This window comes from Lucilia cuprina, chromosome 2 (genome assembly GCF_022045245.1).
Source record: "Lucilia cuprina isolate Lc7/37 chromosome 2, ASM2204524v1, whole genome shotgun sequence".
Taxonomy (NCBI): Eukaryota; Metazoa; Arthropoda; class Insecta; order Diptera; family Calliphoridae; genus Lucilia; species Lucilia cuprina.
The window spans coordinates 52,605,178-52,618,081 of record NC_060950.1 but is presented as its reverse complement, the minus strand read 5'-3'; the positions used below and the strand labels follow the sequence as shown (position 1 = coordinate 52,618,081).

At 31.3% G+C, this 12,904-nt stretch overlaps 2 protein-coding genes across 2 annotated transcripts; one reads left to right on the top strand and one right to left on the bottom strand.

Annotated features, from left to right (window-relative positions):
* Positions 1-7,300: 7,300 nt before the first annotated feature.
* Positions 7,301-11,043, top strand: LOC111676607 (malate dehydrogenase, cytoplasmic). Its single transcript, XM_023437568.2, has 2 exons — positions 7,301-7,455; positions 9,678-11,043. The coding sequence occupies exons 1-2, from the start codon at positions 7,453-7,455 to the stop codon at positions 10,674-10,676; spliced, it is 1,002 nt and encodes a 333-aa protein (XP_023293336.2). The 5' UTR covers positions 7,301-7,452; the 3' UTR covers positions 10,677-11,043.
* A 507-nt stretch (positions 11,044-11,550) lies between these two features.
* LOC111676628 (ubiquitin thioesterase otubain-like) lies at positions 11,551-12,904 on the bottom strand. Its single transcript, XM_023437590.2, has 3 exons — positions 12,704-12,904; positions 12,287-12,586; positions 11,551-12,221 (listed from the first exon to the last, which is right to left on the bottom strand). Exons 1-3 carry the CDS (start codon positions 12,779-12,781, stop codon positions 11,811-11,813), a joined length of 789 nt encoding a protein of 262 aa, XP_023293358.1. The 5' UTR covers positions 12,782-12,904; the 3' UTR covers positions 11,551-11,810.

Below are 12,904 nucleotides of genomic sequence, written 5' to 3'. Positions count from 1 at the left end.
GCAAAAAAATAAACAAGTACTTAGTGGGTAGACTGGAATTGTTTTGGCTCGATCTGAAAATAAACAATTTTTTTTTAAATAATTAGTACTAATTACTATTATTAATTAAAACAATTATACCAAAATATTGTTAACTATATCAGAATACAACCACAAACAAACAACCATTTACTATACTATTTACTATTACATATTATTATTACTATCCCTAACTACTATAGAATAATATTATTAAATTTTGAGGGCAAGAAAAACAAATGTTTAAGTGTTTCTTAATAATATATATTTTAAACAAACTAAAAAAACAAAAACAAGAAAGCAAACTTTTATGTAAATATTTGAAATAAATTTAATTTATTCTTATATCTCAAGCTTATATTTATATACATACAACATATTAAAGATTAAAATACACACACAAAAGTTTAAAAAAAAAAAAAAAAAAAAACATTAAATTATATAAAGTTTTTAATAAAACGCCCGCCCTATTTTATTTGAAACAAATTGAAAAGAAATTAAAGAAATGAAAACAATATATAGTTAATTTACAACAATTTCATTTACACCTTTAGTCATAGTTTTGCAATCATATTAAAATTAAAAATTTAAACTATATTTTATTATACGATGATGAATGAATTTGCTAAATCACCACTACCACAAAAAATATATATAAATCTAATTGAAACTCTTTAGACCTTAGAGAAAAAGAGTGTAGAGGTTGATTACATTAAATAGTTAATTGCCTTTTAAACATTTTATACACATAACTTCATAAATAAAATATGTTTCAATCAAACTTCACTTTAGCTTTCTCTATCTATCTATCACTCCCCATAAACATAGTACATTTATTTATTTAGCAAGCATCATGTGTAACTAAACCTTAAACAAAAAATATCATACCACCATTTTATAATAACTTCGGTTGGACAGACATTTTCTGTCATCCCCTCCTCCCATTTTAATTTTGCTGATAATCTATAATCGCCTGTTTTAGACAATATGCGTTTAAAATTATCCACTCCTATTTTGAAATAAATTCTTCGATTTAACTGTTTATTTTTTGGAAACTCAATTTAGTTTTAAAATTAAATTTTTGCAAATAAATGAAGCTTTGCTTTTTGTCTTAATTATTCACCATGTTATCGTATTTAAATAATTTTAGTTGATAAGTGTATTTTTTAAGAGTTACATGAACATGAATCGTATAAATAAATCTTATTAAAATCTCTAGAATTATACTTTTTTTATTAAATGGGATATATTTGGTATTCGGACACTGACATATGATTCATCTGGATTCGACGATCGAAAAGGTATTCAAAGAAAAGGAGAAACTTTTTTTCAATGTTTTAAGATTGTGTGCATTCTGCATGACCATTCGTAGCTACCTTTTCGAGTGGCAAAACGTTACATAGGAATGCAGAATATCAAAGTTTCCCAAATGGAGAAAATTCCGATAAGAATTGAAATGCAGAATATCAATGATATTTATTATAATATTTCTACTGAAACCAACAAATAAAACCATCACATCTGGGCTGGTAGTGATCCGAGTCTTACTTGCACAAGGATTGTCAATTCAGAAATAGCTGAGTTTTTTTTTTTAAAGGTCAATGTGATCGCCGATGTATTAATCCGCTCAACATATTTGGCTGGAGACCCAAGTGGAAGTTTTGCATTTATAATAGACATGATAGAATACACACATCGTAAAGCATTGAAACGAAATGGATTTTTCTTACCATTCAGTTTTTTGTTGAAATACCTTTTTTCGATCATTGCGTAACTGAATGCGTAAACGTAATCAGAATGCAGGATACAGGTGAATAATCTAATAGGGGGTTCTACAGGGGTGAAAAGTAGGCATTGAGCTCCATCCCGATCTTAATCGTGCCAAACCCACTCTTGTTTTCTGCGGCAGGTTTTCTTCCGGATCTGCTATGGGCGACCTCTTAGAACGACATTCCTACGGTATACTGTTCGAATAAAACAAAGAAGTTATATAATCGATCTAAAAGATCTAAAATTGTTTCTTATATAAATATGACTCAAAAACTATTCAAACCTGAGTAGAAAATGATTAAAAAAGGGCTCAGGAATGACTCTTTTTGAAGAATTTTCAATAAATCTTGTGTGGCTTAAAATAAGTTGATATAAATTTGATTTCGTTTATAAAATTAACTGTATAAGTATTTGAATTTGTGAGATATTTATAAAGTTTAATTATAATATTTTTTTTTTAATTTTATATGCTTAATGATCTACGGAAGAAAGTTAGGTGACTAATCCGTAAACTAAGTCTAAGTAATTCCACTTAATATTTAAATCTGATTAATTTTAAAAACTATAACAAAATGTACAGCAATCACAAAAAGGTCTTCCAGGTCTTCGAAATATGAGTTATTATAAATTTATTTTGTAGTTATATTTCACGCATTCGGAAGATCAAGAGCTTTTTTCTGTTGCATTGCTGAAAAAAGACTGAGTCGAAAATAATGGACCGATTTTATTCATTTTCAATAGGCTTCGTCCAATTATCTTAAAAATTGCGACCTGTACCTTGCGCACAAGGTTTACATTGACAGCCAGCCGGCCGGCCAGGCGGACGGACATAGCTAAATTGACTCAGAAAACGATTCTAAGCAAATGGGTATACTTTAAGTTGGGACGAATATTTTTGTATGCTACAAACATCAGCACAAACCCAATATACCCTCCCCACTAAAGTTGTGTAGGGTATAAATATTTTTAGACAAATTTGGTGAAATAACGACCAATTGATTATTAAAATATGAGTTTAGCTAAGAAATATTGTTATTTTTATAGTTATTTGTTTTTGGCCGCGAAGGCTTAATATTACAAAATAAATGAATAAATAAAAAAACAAGTAGGAAAGTATAGTCGGGCATGGCCGACCATATGATACCCTACACCATGAGTATATTTTTACAATTTTTACTTTTATAAAATTTTTATTTTTTGTAAAGAAACTTTTATGTTGAATATTACCATAATTCCAAAATATTTAAGCCATTTATTGATAAAAAACTAAAATTTCTAAATGAGGCTTTATATAGGTCAAATATGGGCCGATCCTCGGTAAATTTGGGAAAAGGATATATTTCTAAATAACAGTTTCGTTGAGTTTCATTGCGATACAAATGGTTACAAGTCAATTTTAGACGTTTAAGTCATTTTTTGAAGGGGGGTTTGTATGGGGGCTAGGGTCAAATATAGGCCGATCCTTACGAAAATCTGCAGTATCATTTATACTTATATAAAACTTTGTGCCAATTTTTAGAGAGATAGCAGAATATTTGACGTAATTATAGCATAAAAAGTTCAAATCGGGAGGTACGGTTGTATGGGGGCTAGGTGAAATAATGGACCGATTTCAACCATTTTCAATAGGCTTCGTCCTTGTGCCAAAAAACATGCTTGGTCCAAATTTCATCAAATTATCTTGAAAATTGCGGCCTGTACCTTGCGCACAAGGTTTACATGGACATCCAGCCAGCCGGACAGACGGACGGACATGTTTTAATCGACTCAAAAAATGATTCTGAATCGATCGGTATACTTTAAGGTGGGTATTGGACCAATATTTTTGTATGTTACAAACATCAGCACAAACGTATAATACCCTCCCCACTATAGTGGTGTAGGGTATAATAAAATAAAAAATAAATTTAACTAGCAAATATTTATTATTTTTGGAATAAATGTAATGTAAATAAAAAATTCAAAATATTGCAAGTGGAAACACTGAATCATGCATTCGAGTGATCGCACACGCTTTGAGTGCAGAATAAAAATAAAGCAACTGCCAAAAATACGAACATATAACAAAAGAGACCTGGTTCACACTAGGAAACTTTTTTGGGAAACTTTTCATTTTTTGTGTGTGAGAGAAAGAGAAAACAATATCAACCATTTCTTTCATTCTCATGATCATAAAGATCACTCTAGACCTAGTCCACACTAGGAAACTTTTTTTTAACTTTGAGGTGTGTTGGCGGAGTATTAAACTCACAAACTGCCAGGTTATCCCACAAAAATAGAAAAGTTACTTACATCATTGAATCATCATAATCAGACTACAGGTCTATTTTGGCATCTCTCAGAAATTCAAAAAGTAACTTGAAAAAATTAAAGTCACCCGATTTCAGAACAGAAGAAACATCATAGTACTTGTCGAAAAAGCCATATTTGCGCCTCAAGTTGTCAAATTTAGTACATTTGAAAATAATATGATCAGAACTCTGGTTCACATTGCACACATCACAAAGATAAGAGTCAATTACACCAATTTTGTTCAAATACATTTTACCAAAAGTATGTCCAGTCCATGATTTCCATAGAACCAGGGTTTTCTCGGTACATTAGGATATATATTAGCAAAAAACCTTCCCTTCTCACAAGAAAGCTCAGAGTTCCAATCCTCATATAGACAATCACGTATACAACGAATAGCCTCATCAGCAGTGAGGTCAACTACCAACTCAGCACCAATAGAAGTAGCATTTTTAGCAGCAGCATCAGCCCTTTCATTGATATCAATACCCATATGACTGGGCGTCCAAAGCAAATGAAATTCTCTAATTTGAGAGTTTCTAATTTTGTTGTGAATAGAAGCAACACAATAGTTCTTCGTAGTGGATACATTCAAGACTTGACACGACAAAAGGCTATCTGTGAAAATTACCAACTTTTCAACACCAGCAGAGATAGCAGAATCGATAGCCCTACTAATAGCACACAGTTCCGAAAACATACTAGAAGTTCTATGAGCAATTCTAAACAAATATTCAGCATCATTGGAGACATCAATAATAGCACAGCCAGCAGCATTTTCAGCCAGAGAGGCATCAGTAGCATAAATATTAAAACATTCAGCTTATAATTATATATTTTCTCCATGTAAGTCGACATTATTTGTTCCCTCGAAAGATTACATTTCTTATCAGGTAAGATGTTAGTAAGAATCCGTAGTTGACCGCTTCTAACAAAAGAGCAGTTAACGTTTATGCGATCAAAAATGTAAGCATATTGATTGAAAATATAACCATAGCTCGATTTCACCGGAACATCAGTGTTCAAATTACAATATGTGGAATAATTAAAAAATTTCTGATTAATGATTTCCCTTGCAGTGAGAAATTTCGCTCTAAATTTTACAGGAAGATCACCAGGTAAAGTATATATTGTATGAACTGGAGTGGATCTCGTCAACCCCAAACATCTACGCAAAACGGAATTTTGAAAGGTAATTATTTTCCGATTAATCGAAGTAGGCGAATGAGCCGTTGTAGTTCTCGAATACTCAATTTTGGATCTGACAAAACTCTTGAAGAAATTTATAGACACTTTAGGTTGTAAACCACTTTTTACAGTCGATAATGATTTAATAAGGAAACTTTTGTTGAGAAACTTTTTCTTAATTCTCTTTTGAAGTTTCCTTAATGTCCACACATAGAAACTTTTGTTTCAGAAACTACCTATTAATTGCATTGATTTGTTGTTGTACGAATGAGAAGAATAACAAAACAAGTTTCCGAATACGAGAAACTCCGTACCGCGAGAGAGATGAATGATATTCTTTCTCTTTCACGCAAAATCAAAAGTTTTCTAAAAAAGTTTCCTAGTGTGGACCGGCAGTTCCTTGATAACAGGCAAACATTGAATACTAATCTGACAATTCCTTAGCATCGGGTTCAGGAATCCAGCATAAGCTGCTTTGTACACAGACCTGTTCGAAGAGAGAATTATCCAACCTATAATTTATATAATATATCAATCCTTAAACCAACCACAGCGATGCGGCTACGACACACTGAGCAAATCCTGACATTAGGCTTGGATTTTGTTCAATGCCGGCTTTCATTAATAGAATTTCGTGCGAGAGTATTTTGCTCACCTTTGGAGAAAATACTTGCGTTTGATACAGCTGTGACCAAGTTGACAATCTTTGGGCGATTAAGAATTAAGTCGTTCCACAGCGTAGATCCAATTGTCGTATAAACGCTCTAGTATTCGGGTTTAATTAAAGTTTGAAAATGCTCTTCTGAAAACTTGTAAAAAATATGTTTGTGCCTTTCATAAATGGGCATTTTGCAGTAGGTTACAGAAAATTTTTAGTTCAAATAATTTTTACTGGTTACTGAAAAAATTTTTCAGTATTCATTGTCGTAATTTTAACAAATAAATATCTATTATGAAAAACATCTTCATTACGAAATATTTTGACACCAACGGTAACTAACTTTGTTAAAATTGCGTACATGAATATTGACATTTTTTTCAGTAACCGGTAAGTCATTTTTACTGATACTTATAATTAAATTTTTTTAATGGTTACTACGGATTGTTTAGTTTCAAATATAACGGCAAAAATAAATTCACTTCAAAAATCTTCACTTTATAAGTACAATCTGGCAACGTTGAATGCAACACTTAAATATAGGGTTCTATAAATCGAATTACGAATAATCGAACAATCGACTTTATGTCGAAAACAGTCGAAGTAGACTACTTTGTTCCCATAAAGTCGATAACTCGAATATCGTATGTGAAAAAAATCGAAAAGTCAACTTTGTAAATAAAAGTCGAAAATTGGGAAAGTCGAAAAAAGTCGAAAACTCGCAAATAGTAAAATAAAGTCAAAAATAGTCGAAAATTTTAAAAATGTTGACAAAATGTAAAAAAACTAAAATAGTCGGAAAAACTCGAAAAAGGCAAAAAATGACTACAACTTTGAATGCAACACTTAAATATAGGGTTCTATAAATCGCAGTCGACTATATTGTTCCAAAAATGTCGATAACTCGAATATCGTCTGTTAAAAAAGTCGAAAAGTCGACTTTGTAATTAAAAGTCGAAAATTAGGAAAGTCTAAAAAAAGTTGAAAAAGTCGGAAAAAGTCAAAATGTTGTCGTAAAAATTCGAAAACTCGGAAATAGTAAAATAAAGTCAAAAATAGTCGAAAATTTTAAAAATGTGAACAAAAAGTAAAAATCTCTAAAATAGTCGGAAAAACTCAAAAAAGACAAAAATAGTCTAAAAAAGTCTACTATTTATAAAATACTTGAAAGTCAAAAAGTTTAAAGGTCGACTTTTAATTAAATGAAAAAAGTCGAAAAATCGACTTTTCATAAAATACAAAAAGTTGACATTTAACTAAATGCAAAAAGTCGACTTTTCGTTTCAACTATAGATCCCTATGCAACACTTAAATATCGCTATATTTTCCCCAAATATTTTTTCACGCCGAAAATTTACTGAAAATCGCTAAGTTATTAACATTGGCCGGCTCCAAAAAGTTAATAATTTTATAAAAAGTGTTTGGATCATCATCATCACATCTTTAACCGCTGAGGCAGTGCAACATAAAATTTTGATTATTTTCTAAAATCTGTTTAACGGGAATTTCAACTAAATAAGAAAACAATGGTGAGTACAAGAACAAACTTGATATTAATTATAAAGTGTTTTTATTTCGTTTTGCTGTATATTAATAATTCAATAACGATAATGGAATTATTGTATAATATTATTTATAAAAAATTCCTCTGGAGAAATAACTTTCATTTGACCTTTGTTTATGGTGCGATTTTTTGTAAAAATTCTTGATTATACTAGTTAATTTTTATCGTCTTTAAAAATATTTTAAATTTTAAATAAAATGCAATGCAGACATGCATTTAAATTAAATTGAATAAAAAACACTACAAGAACAAACAATTGCTTTAAATAAGTATGTGTGTGTACAACACACAACAATTTGGGAAGGGGGGGGGGTTTATTTTACCGGGTCTATACTTTTTTATTTTGCCACATGAATTGTTTAAAGGAGAGGAGGGGGTCAAATCTTTTAACAGACTAGAAGTAAAGATTTTTATATTTCTTATAATAAATATTAAAAACTACTGATGTTTGCCACACGTTATGTGGTGTAGGTGTGTGTATTTTTTTATTTTGTCTATTTTCGAATTAAAGAAACAACAAGACAATACTAATTTATGTTAAAAACTGTCCCTCTACCCATACATCCATGTGCTAGTCTGTCGGTCTTTCTTGTTTATTTCAAAATATAATATTTATAAATATATATGTATATAATATTTAAATATAAATACGTATGTACGTGTTATATCAGGGGAGGCTTGTCGTATGATTTTCATTTATTATAACAACAAACATATTTTATTTGTTTTTAACATATTTGTTCAAAAACATTTGAGAGAAAAATCTAAAGTTGTTTATTTCCATGTGTTCTTAATGGCTCAATAAATGAACTTTATATTTTTGATTTTATTGAAATATTCTTGGTCTAGTCCAAAGTTTCACCTTGATAAACTTGCCTATTTGTCAATGTAGTTATTTGTTATTGTAGTATACATAGGTATTTTTGTATAGGAATAAATGTCTTATCATTTATTTGTGTTGCTTTTTGTATAGGTTTCATTAGAACGTATAGGAAATTGGGGTTCTTGTTTGTATCATTTTATATTTTTCTATATTATAAGTTAAAATGATATATATTATGAACATTTAAAATTATTTACTTTTACATCAAATTGCTACATTATTTCCTCTTAATATTTTTCGCTGCACTAAAAGGGAGGGTAATGCTTATGTGAATAATTGTATTGCACACAAATATTGTTCACACTACTATTATCTATATAAAACTATTAGTTCGAAGACTTTTTTGTCGGCTTTTAAGTATTTTTATAAAATTTGATTTATAAATTCGTATTACTATCTAAATTGTGGTTAAGATTGGTCCATGATTTCAGTTAATCATTACCCAAGATATCATGTAACTATGTATACATATAGATATATTATATTTACGCTAACTTTATCATAAATCGGTCCATAATAGGCCAAAGTTTCATTTGCTATTGGTATCAGTGAAACCTAATATTCCTAGAAACCACTAAAATTTCAAAAATTTCTTTGTTAATAACGGTATTAATATGAAATTTATAAAATATTCATAACAATAAAAATGAGAATATAATTCTTAAAATCGATGGTGTAGGTTTTTGTAGATTGTACAATAATTTCAAACTTGTGTATTTGTTAATCATGACGTATTTTTCATGTGCAATTTGTATAAAACTTTTTCATTATAATCCCTACTTGAAAAATAGTTTTACATACAATTGTATGAACAAAGTCTAAATATGAATATTCTAGGTCATATTTGTTTTGTTTTTTCCATAATTACTATTGTACAATCATTCAACGCAAACCTATTTGCCAAAACAAAGCACCTAATCTAATCTGTTAATTGCTAATTGTTCCCAAAAGTCTTAATGATTGCGGCAAAGAATTCACATTAAAGAACTTTTTGTACATTTATATTAACATAAAGTGTAGAATTTGTAATTTTATTACAAATGTTTTCAAACCTTTTCCCAATAATTTGTATGGTCAAATTTAAGATTAATATACTGCATATCACAAATATTTGATAACTGCATGACTTTAAAACATAAAATGGCTGTAATATTATTCTGACTGAAATATCGGGCCCGTTTATAACATTCACAGTTCGTGAACATCTTTTATCTAAGAAATATTTTGTAATATTTACATAGTTACATATTTACATAGTTATAACGATCATTATATTTAATTCGTTACCATTTTCTTAATTGCAGGCTGAACCAATTCGTGTTGTTGTTACCGGCGCTGCTGGCCAAATTGCCTACTCTCTCCTTTACATGATTGCTCGTGGTGAAGTTTTCGGTAAGGATCAACCTTTGATCTTGCACTTGTTGGACATCCCACCAATGGTTGGTGTTTTGGAGGGTGTTGTTATGGAATTGGCTGATTGTGCTTTGCCTTTGCTTCGCGAAGTTGTACCCACCACCGATCCCGCTGTTGCCTTCAAGGATGTTTCTGCTGCTTTCTTGGTTGGTGCTATGCCCCGCAAGGAAGGCATGGAACGTAAGGATTTGTTGTCCGCCAACGTAAAGATCTTCAAGGCCCAAGGTCAAGCTTTGGACCAATATGCCCGCAAGGACGTTAAAGTTTTGGTTGTTGGCAATCCCGCCAATACCAATGCCGTTGTTTGCTCTTTCTATGCTCCCTCAATTCCTCGCGAAAACTTCAGCGCTATGACACGTTTGGATCAAAACCGTGCCACAGCTCAAGTTGCTGCCAAGGCTAAGGTTCCCGTTAGCCAAGTTAAGAACGTTATTATCTGGGGCAACCACTCCTCCACCCAATTCCCTGATGCCAGCCATGCCGTCGTCAGTGTTGGTGGTGCTGAAAAGTCTGCTGTAGAAGCTGTAGGTGATGCTGAATTTTTGAAGGGTTCCTTTGTTGAAACCGTCCAGAAGCGTGGTGCTGCTGTAATTGCTGCCCGTAAAATGTCTTCTGCTATGTCAGCTGCCAAGGCTGCCTGTGATCACATGCACGATTGGTGGAACGGTACCGCTGCTGGTCAATTCGTTTCAATGGGTGTTATTTCCGATGGCAGCTACGATGCTCCCAAGGATGTTATCTACTCCTTCCCAGTTGAAATTAAAAACAAACAATGGAAGATCGTACAAGGTTTGTCCCTTGACGATTTCGCGAAGTCGAAAATGGCCATTACCGGCAAGGAATTGTTGGAAGAGAAAAATGAAGCTATGGCTGTCTGTAATGCCGAATGACTAGCTAGCCCCAACAAAGACTCCAAATTGTAAATGATTTGCGGCCAACTAAGCTCAAAATCACTCTTACACCGCAATTTTAGAGTTAAGACCGTGTAAATTTCCTAATTCGACCCCATAAACAACTGTCCTCTCCTTTGATCAATCCCTCATAAATGTTTTCTCTCTCGTTTCGGAGACGATACCTAGTCGCCTGCTACAAAATTTGTTTACTTAAATTTAGTGATATTCGTTTTAAGAACAACGCATTTAGAATATGAAATTAATTCCCAACTTGTAATTTCACACGATTGTTTAACTTTTTTGTACATCACAAATAAAATTTGTGTATAATAAAGTTAAAATAAATAACATTTAAATTAAAAAAGTTCAAACTTGTTTTTATTTTATTAGTATGGATTTCAATTAGCGAGTTTAATGTTTTATAAAAAATTAAAAAATGAAAGTTGTCTTCGTAAAATAACGTGTTCTTTCTTAAATTTTTAATATTAAAAAAAAATTAGTAAAATTGTTTTAAATGTATGTGTGTATATAAAATATTTCAATTGCATTGATGGATATTTCTTATTCCTATGAAAGTGCTACAAATCTTCTAAAATAGCTCCTGAAACTAATTATCTTAGAACTCAATGTGATTGTTATTATGTATCATGAAACTAGATCCTTGCCTGGGCATTGTAAAATATTTTTAGCTGTTCTATATTAAATGCCGAATACTTTTCTAGCACACTGTTGTATACAATTTCGTTGTTTTATTTTTATAGCATATCTTTAGGGAGAAATATATATTTTTAGACCATGAAGTTTTAAAATGATATCAGACAGAAATTATATTTTAAACGAAGATCAGCAAATAATACCAACTTATAAAAAATTCACAATAAAATTAGTTTATTTAAAATTACAAATAATGAAGAGTATGTTCATTTATATAATTTTAATAAGAGAGGTATGAAAAAATCGATTAGATCGACAAATTTAATCAATAAAAGATGAATTTTAAAACCTCATTTTTCAATACACGCTTGAGGGGTTGTATAAATATTCTCATTAAAAAAGGTTTCAACATCCGATTTTAAGCACAATCATACAATCGTAGTTAGGTCGATGGTTTTTCAAACAATTAATTTTTATTTATTTAGGATATAGAATATCATAGTGACCGGGCCGATAGATTAAGAACACCTTAGGGGTTGTACCTTCGGGAAAATCATGAGCCTTAACAGTTCCACCTTCTCCCCGATCCATATATTCAACACGTACCCCGACGCCCAATGCTGAGCACAGAGCAATGATGTGAATATGATCGGATTCTTTGTACATGGGCTCCACTTCTTGGTGACGAAATTCCTCAATAGTAAAATTTCCCTCAATAAAGTTTTGATAGAAATCTGCCTCTTCTTGTAGTTTACCCGATGTAAGTAATCTCAAGTAGACTACAACATAATCAGAATAACCCTGATCATTGAAAACTTTGTGCAATTGTTCATTTATATCCACAGCAGCCGAACCTGAAGGATCGACACGTTTAACAACCTCCATAAACTGTAACAAATATTTTGAAAGCAAATTAAATTTTAGCGAAATAAATTTGTAATTAATGCTTCTACCGTTTCATGAAAATCTTCCAAAGTGAAACTTGGAAATCCCAACTGCACTAATTTCTCTTTGGAGTTTTCAGCCAATTGACGGAATTTCTCATAGTCTTCTTTGTTTGAGATCAAATGTTCCAAGTATGCATAGGCGAACGCCCTGAAAAAGCAATTGCCATCAGGCCTCGTACGACGCATAAACTTATATTTACTGGCCAAATCTTGTATCTTAGAGGTGAATACCGCATCTCCCAAATACTCTACATTTAAACATGTTACCGGCAGTTGTTCACTAACCAATGGTATGGATTCACTTATCTATGGAAAGACACATACATATCCACAAAGAAATGCAAATGACAAACAAAATAAAAAACAAGACATTAGCGGCTTCGAGATGATTTTGCGAATTAGACGGAAAACATGCTTACACACCTCTTTTTCTATTTCTCTCTGCTGCTGCATAATCAATTCATCCCTATTGACATTATCGTTTTGTTCTACTTTTTCCATATTTGTTTGATTTTGATTTAAAGCGTTCTGTTAAACAATGTAATTGCAATTTTTTCACAAATTCACAATTCGTTCGTCAGAACCCTGCGCCGACAAATATAAACTATGGCAGCGTTTGACACA

Coding starts and splice junctions, on each gene's coding strand:
- LOC111676628 (XM_023437590.2), bottom strand. CDS start 12,781: ATGGAAAAAGTAGAACAAAACGATAATGTCAATAGGGATGAATTGATT. Junction 12,587..12,703: donor AGAGAGAAATAGAAAAAGAG/GTGTGTAAGCAT, acceptor GTCTTTCCATAG/ATAAGTGAATCCATACCATT. Junction 12,222..12,286: donor TGGAAGATTTTCATGAAACG/GTAGAAGCATTA, acceptor TATTTGTTACAG/TTTATGGAGGTTGTTAAACG.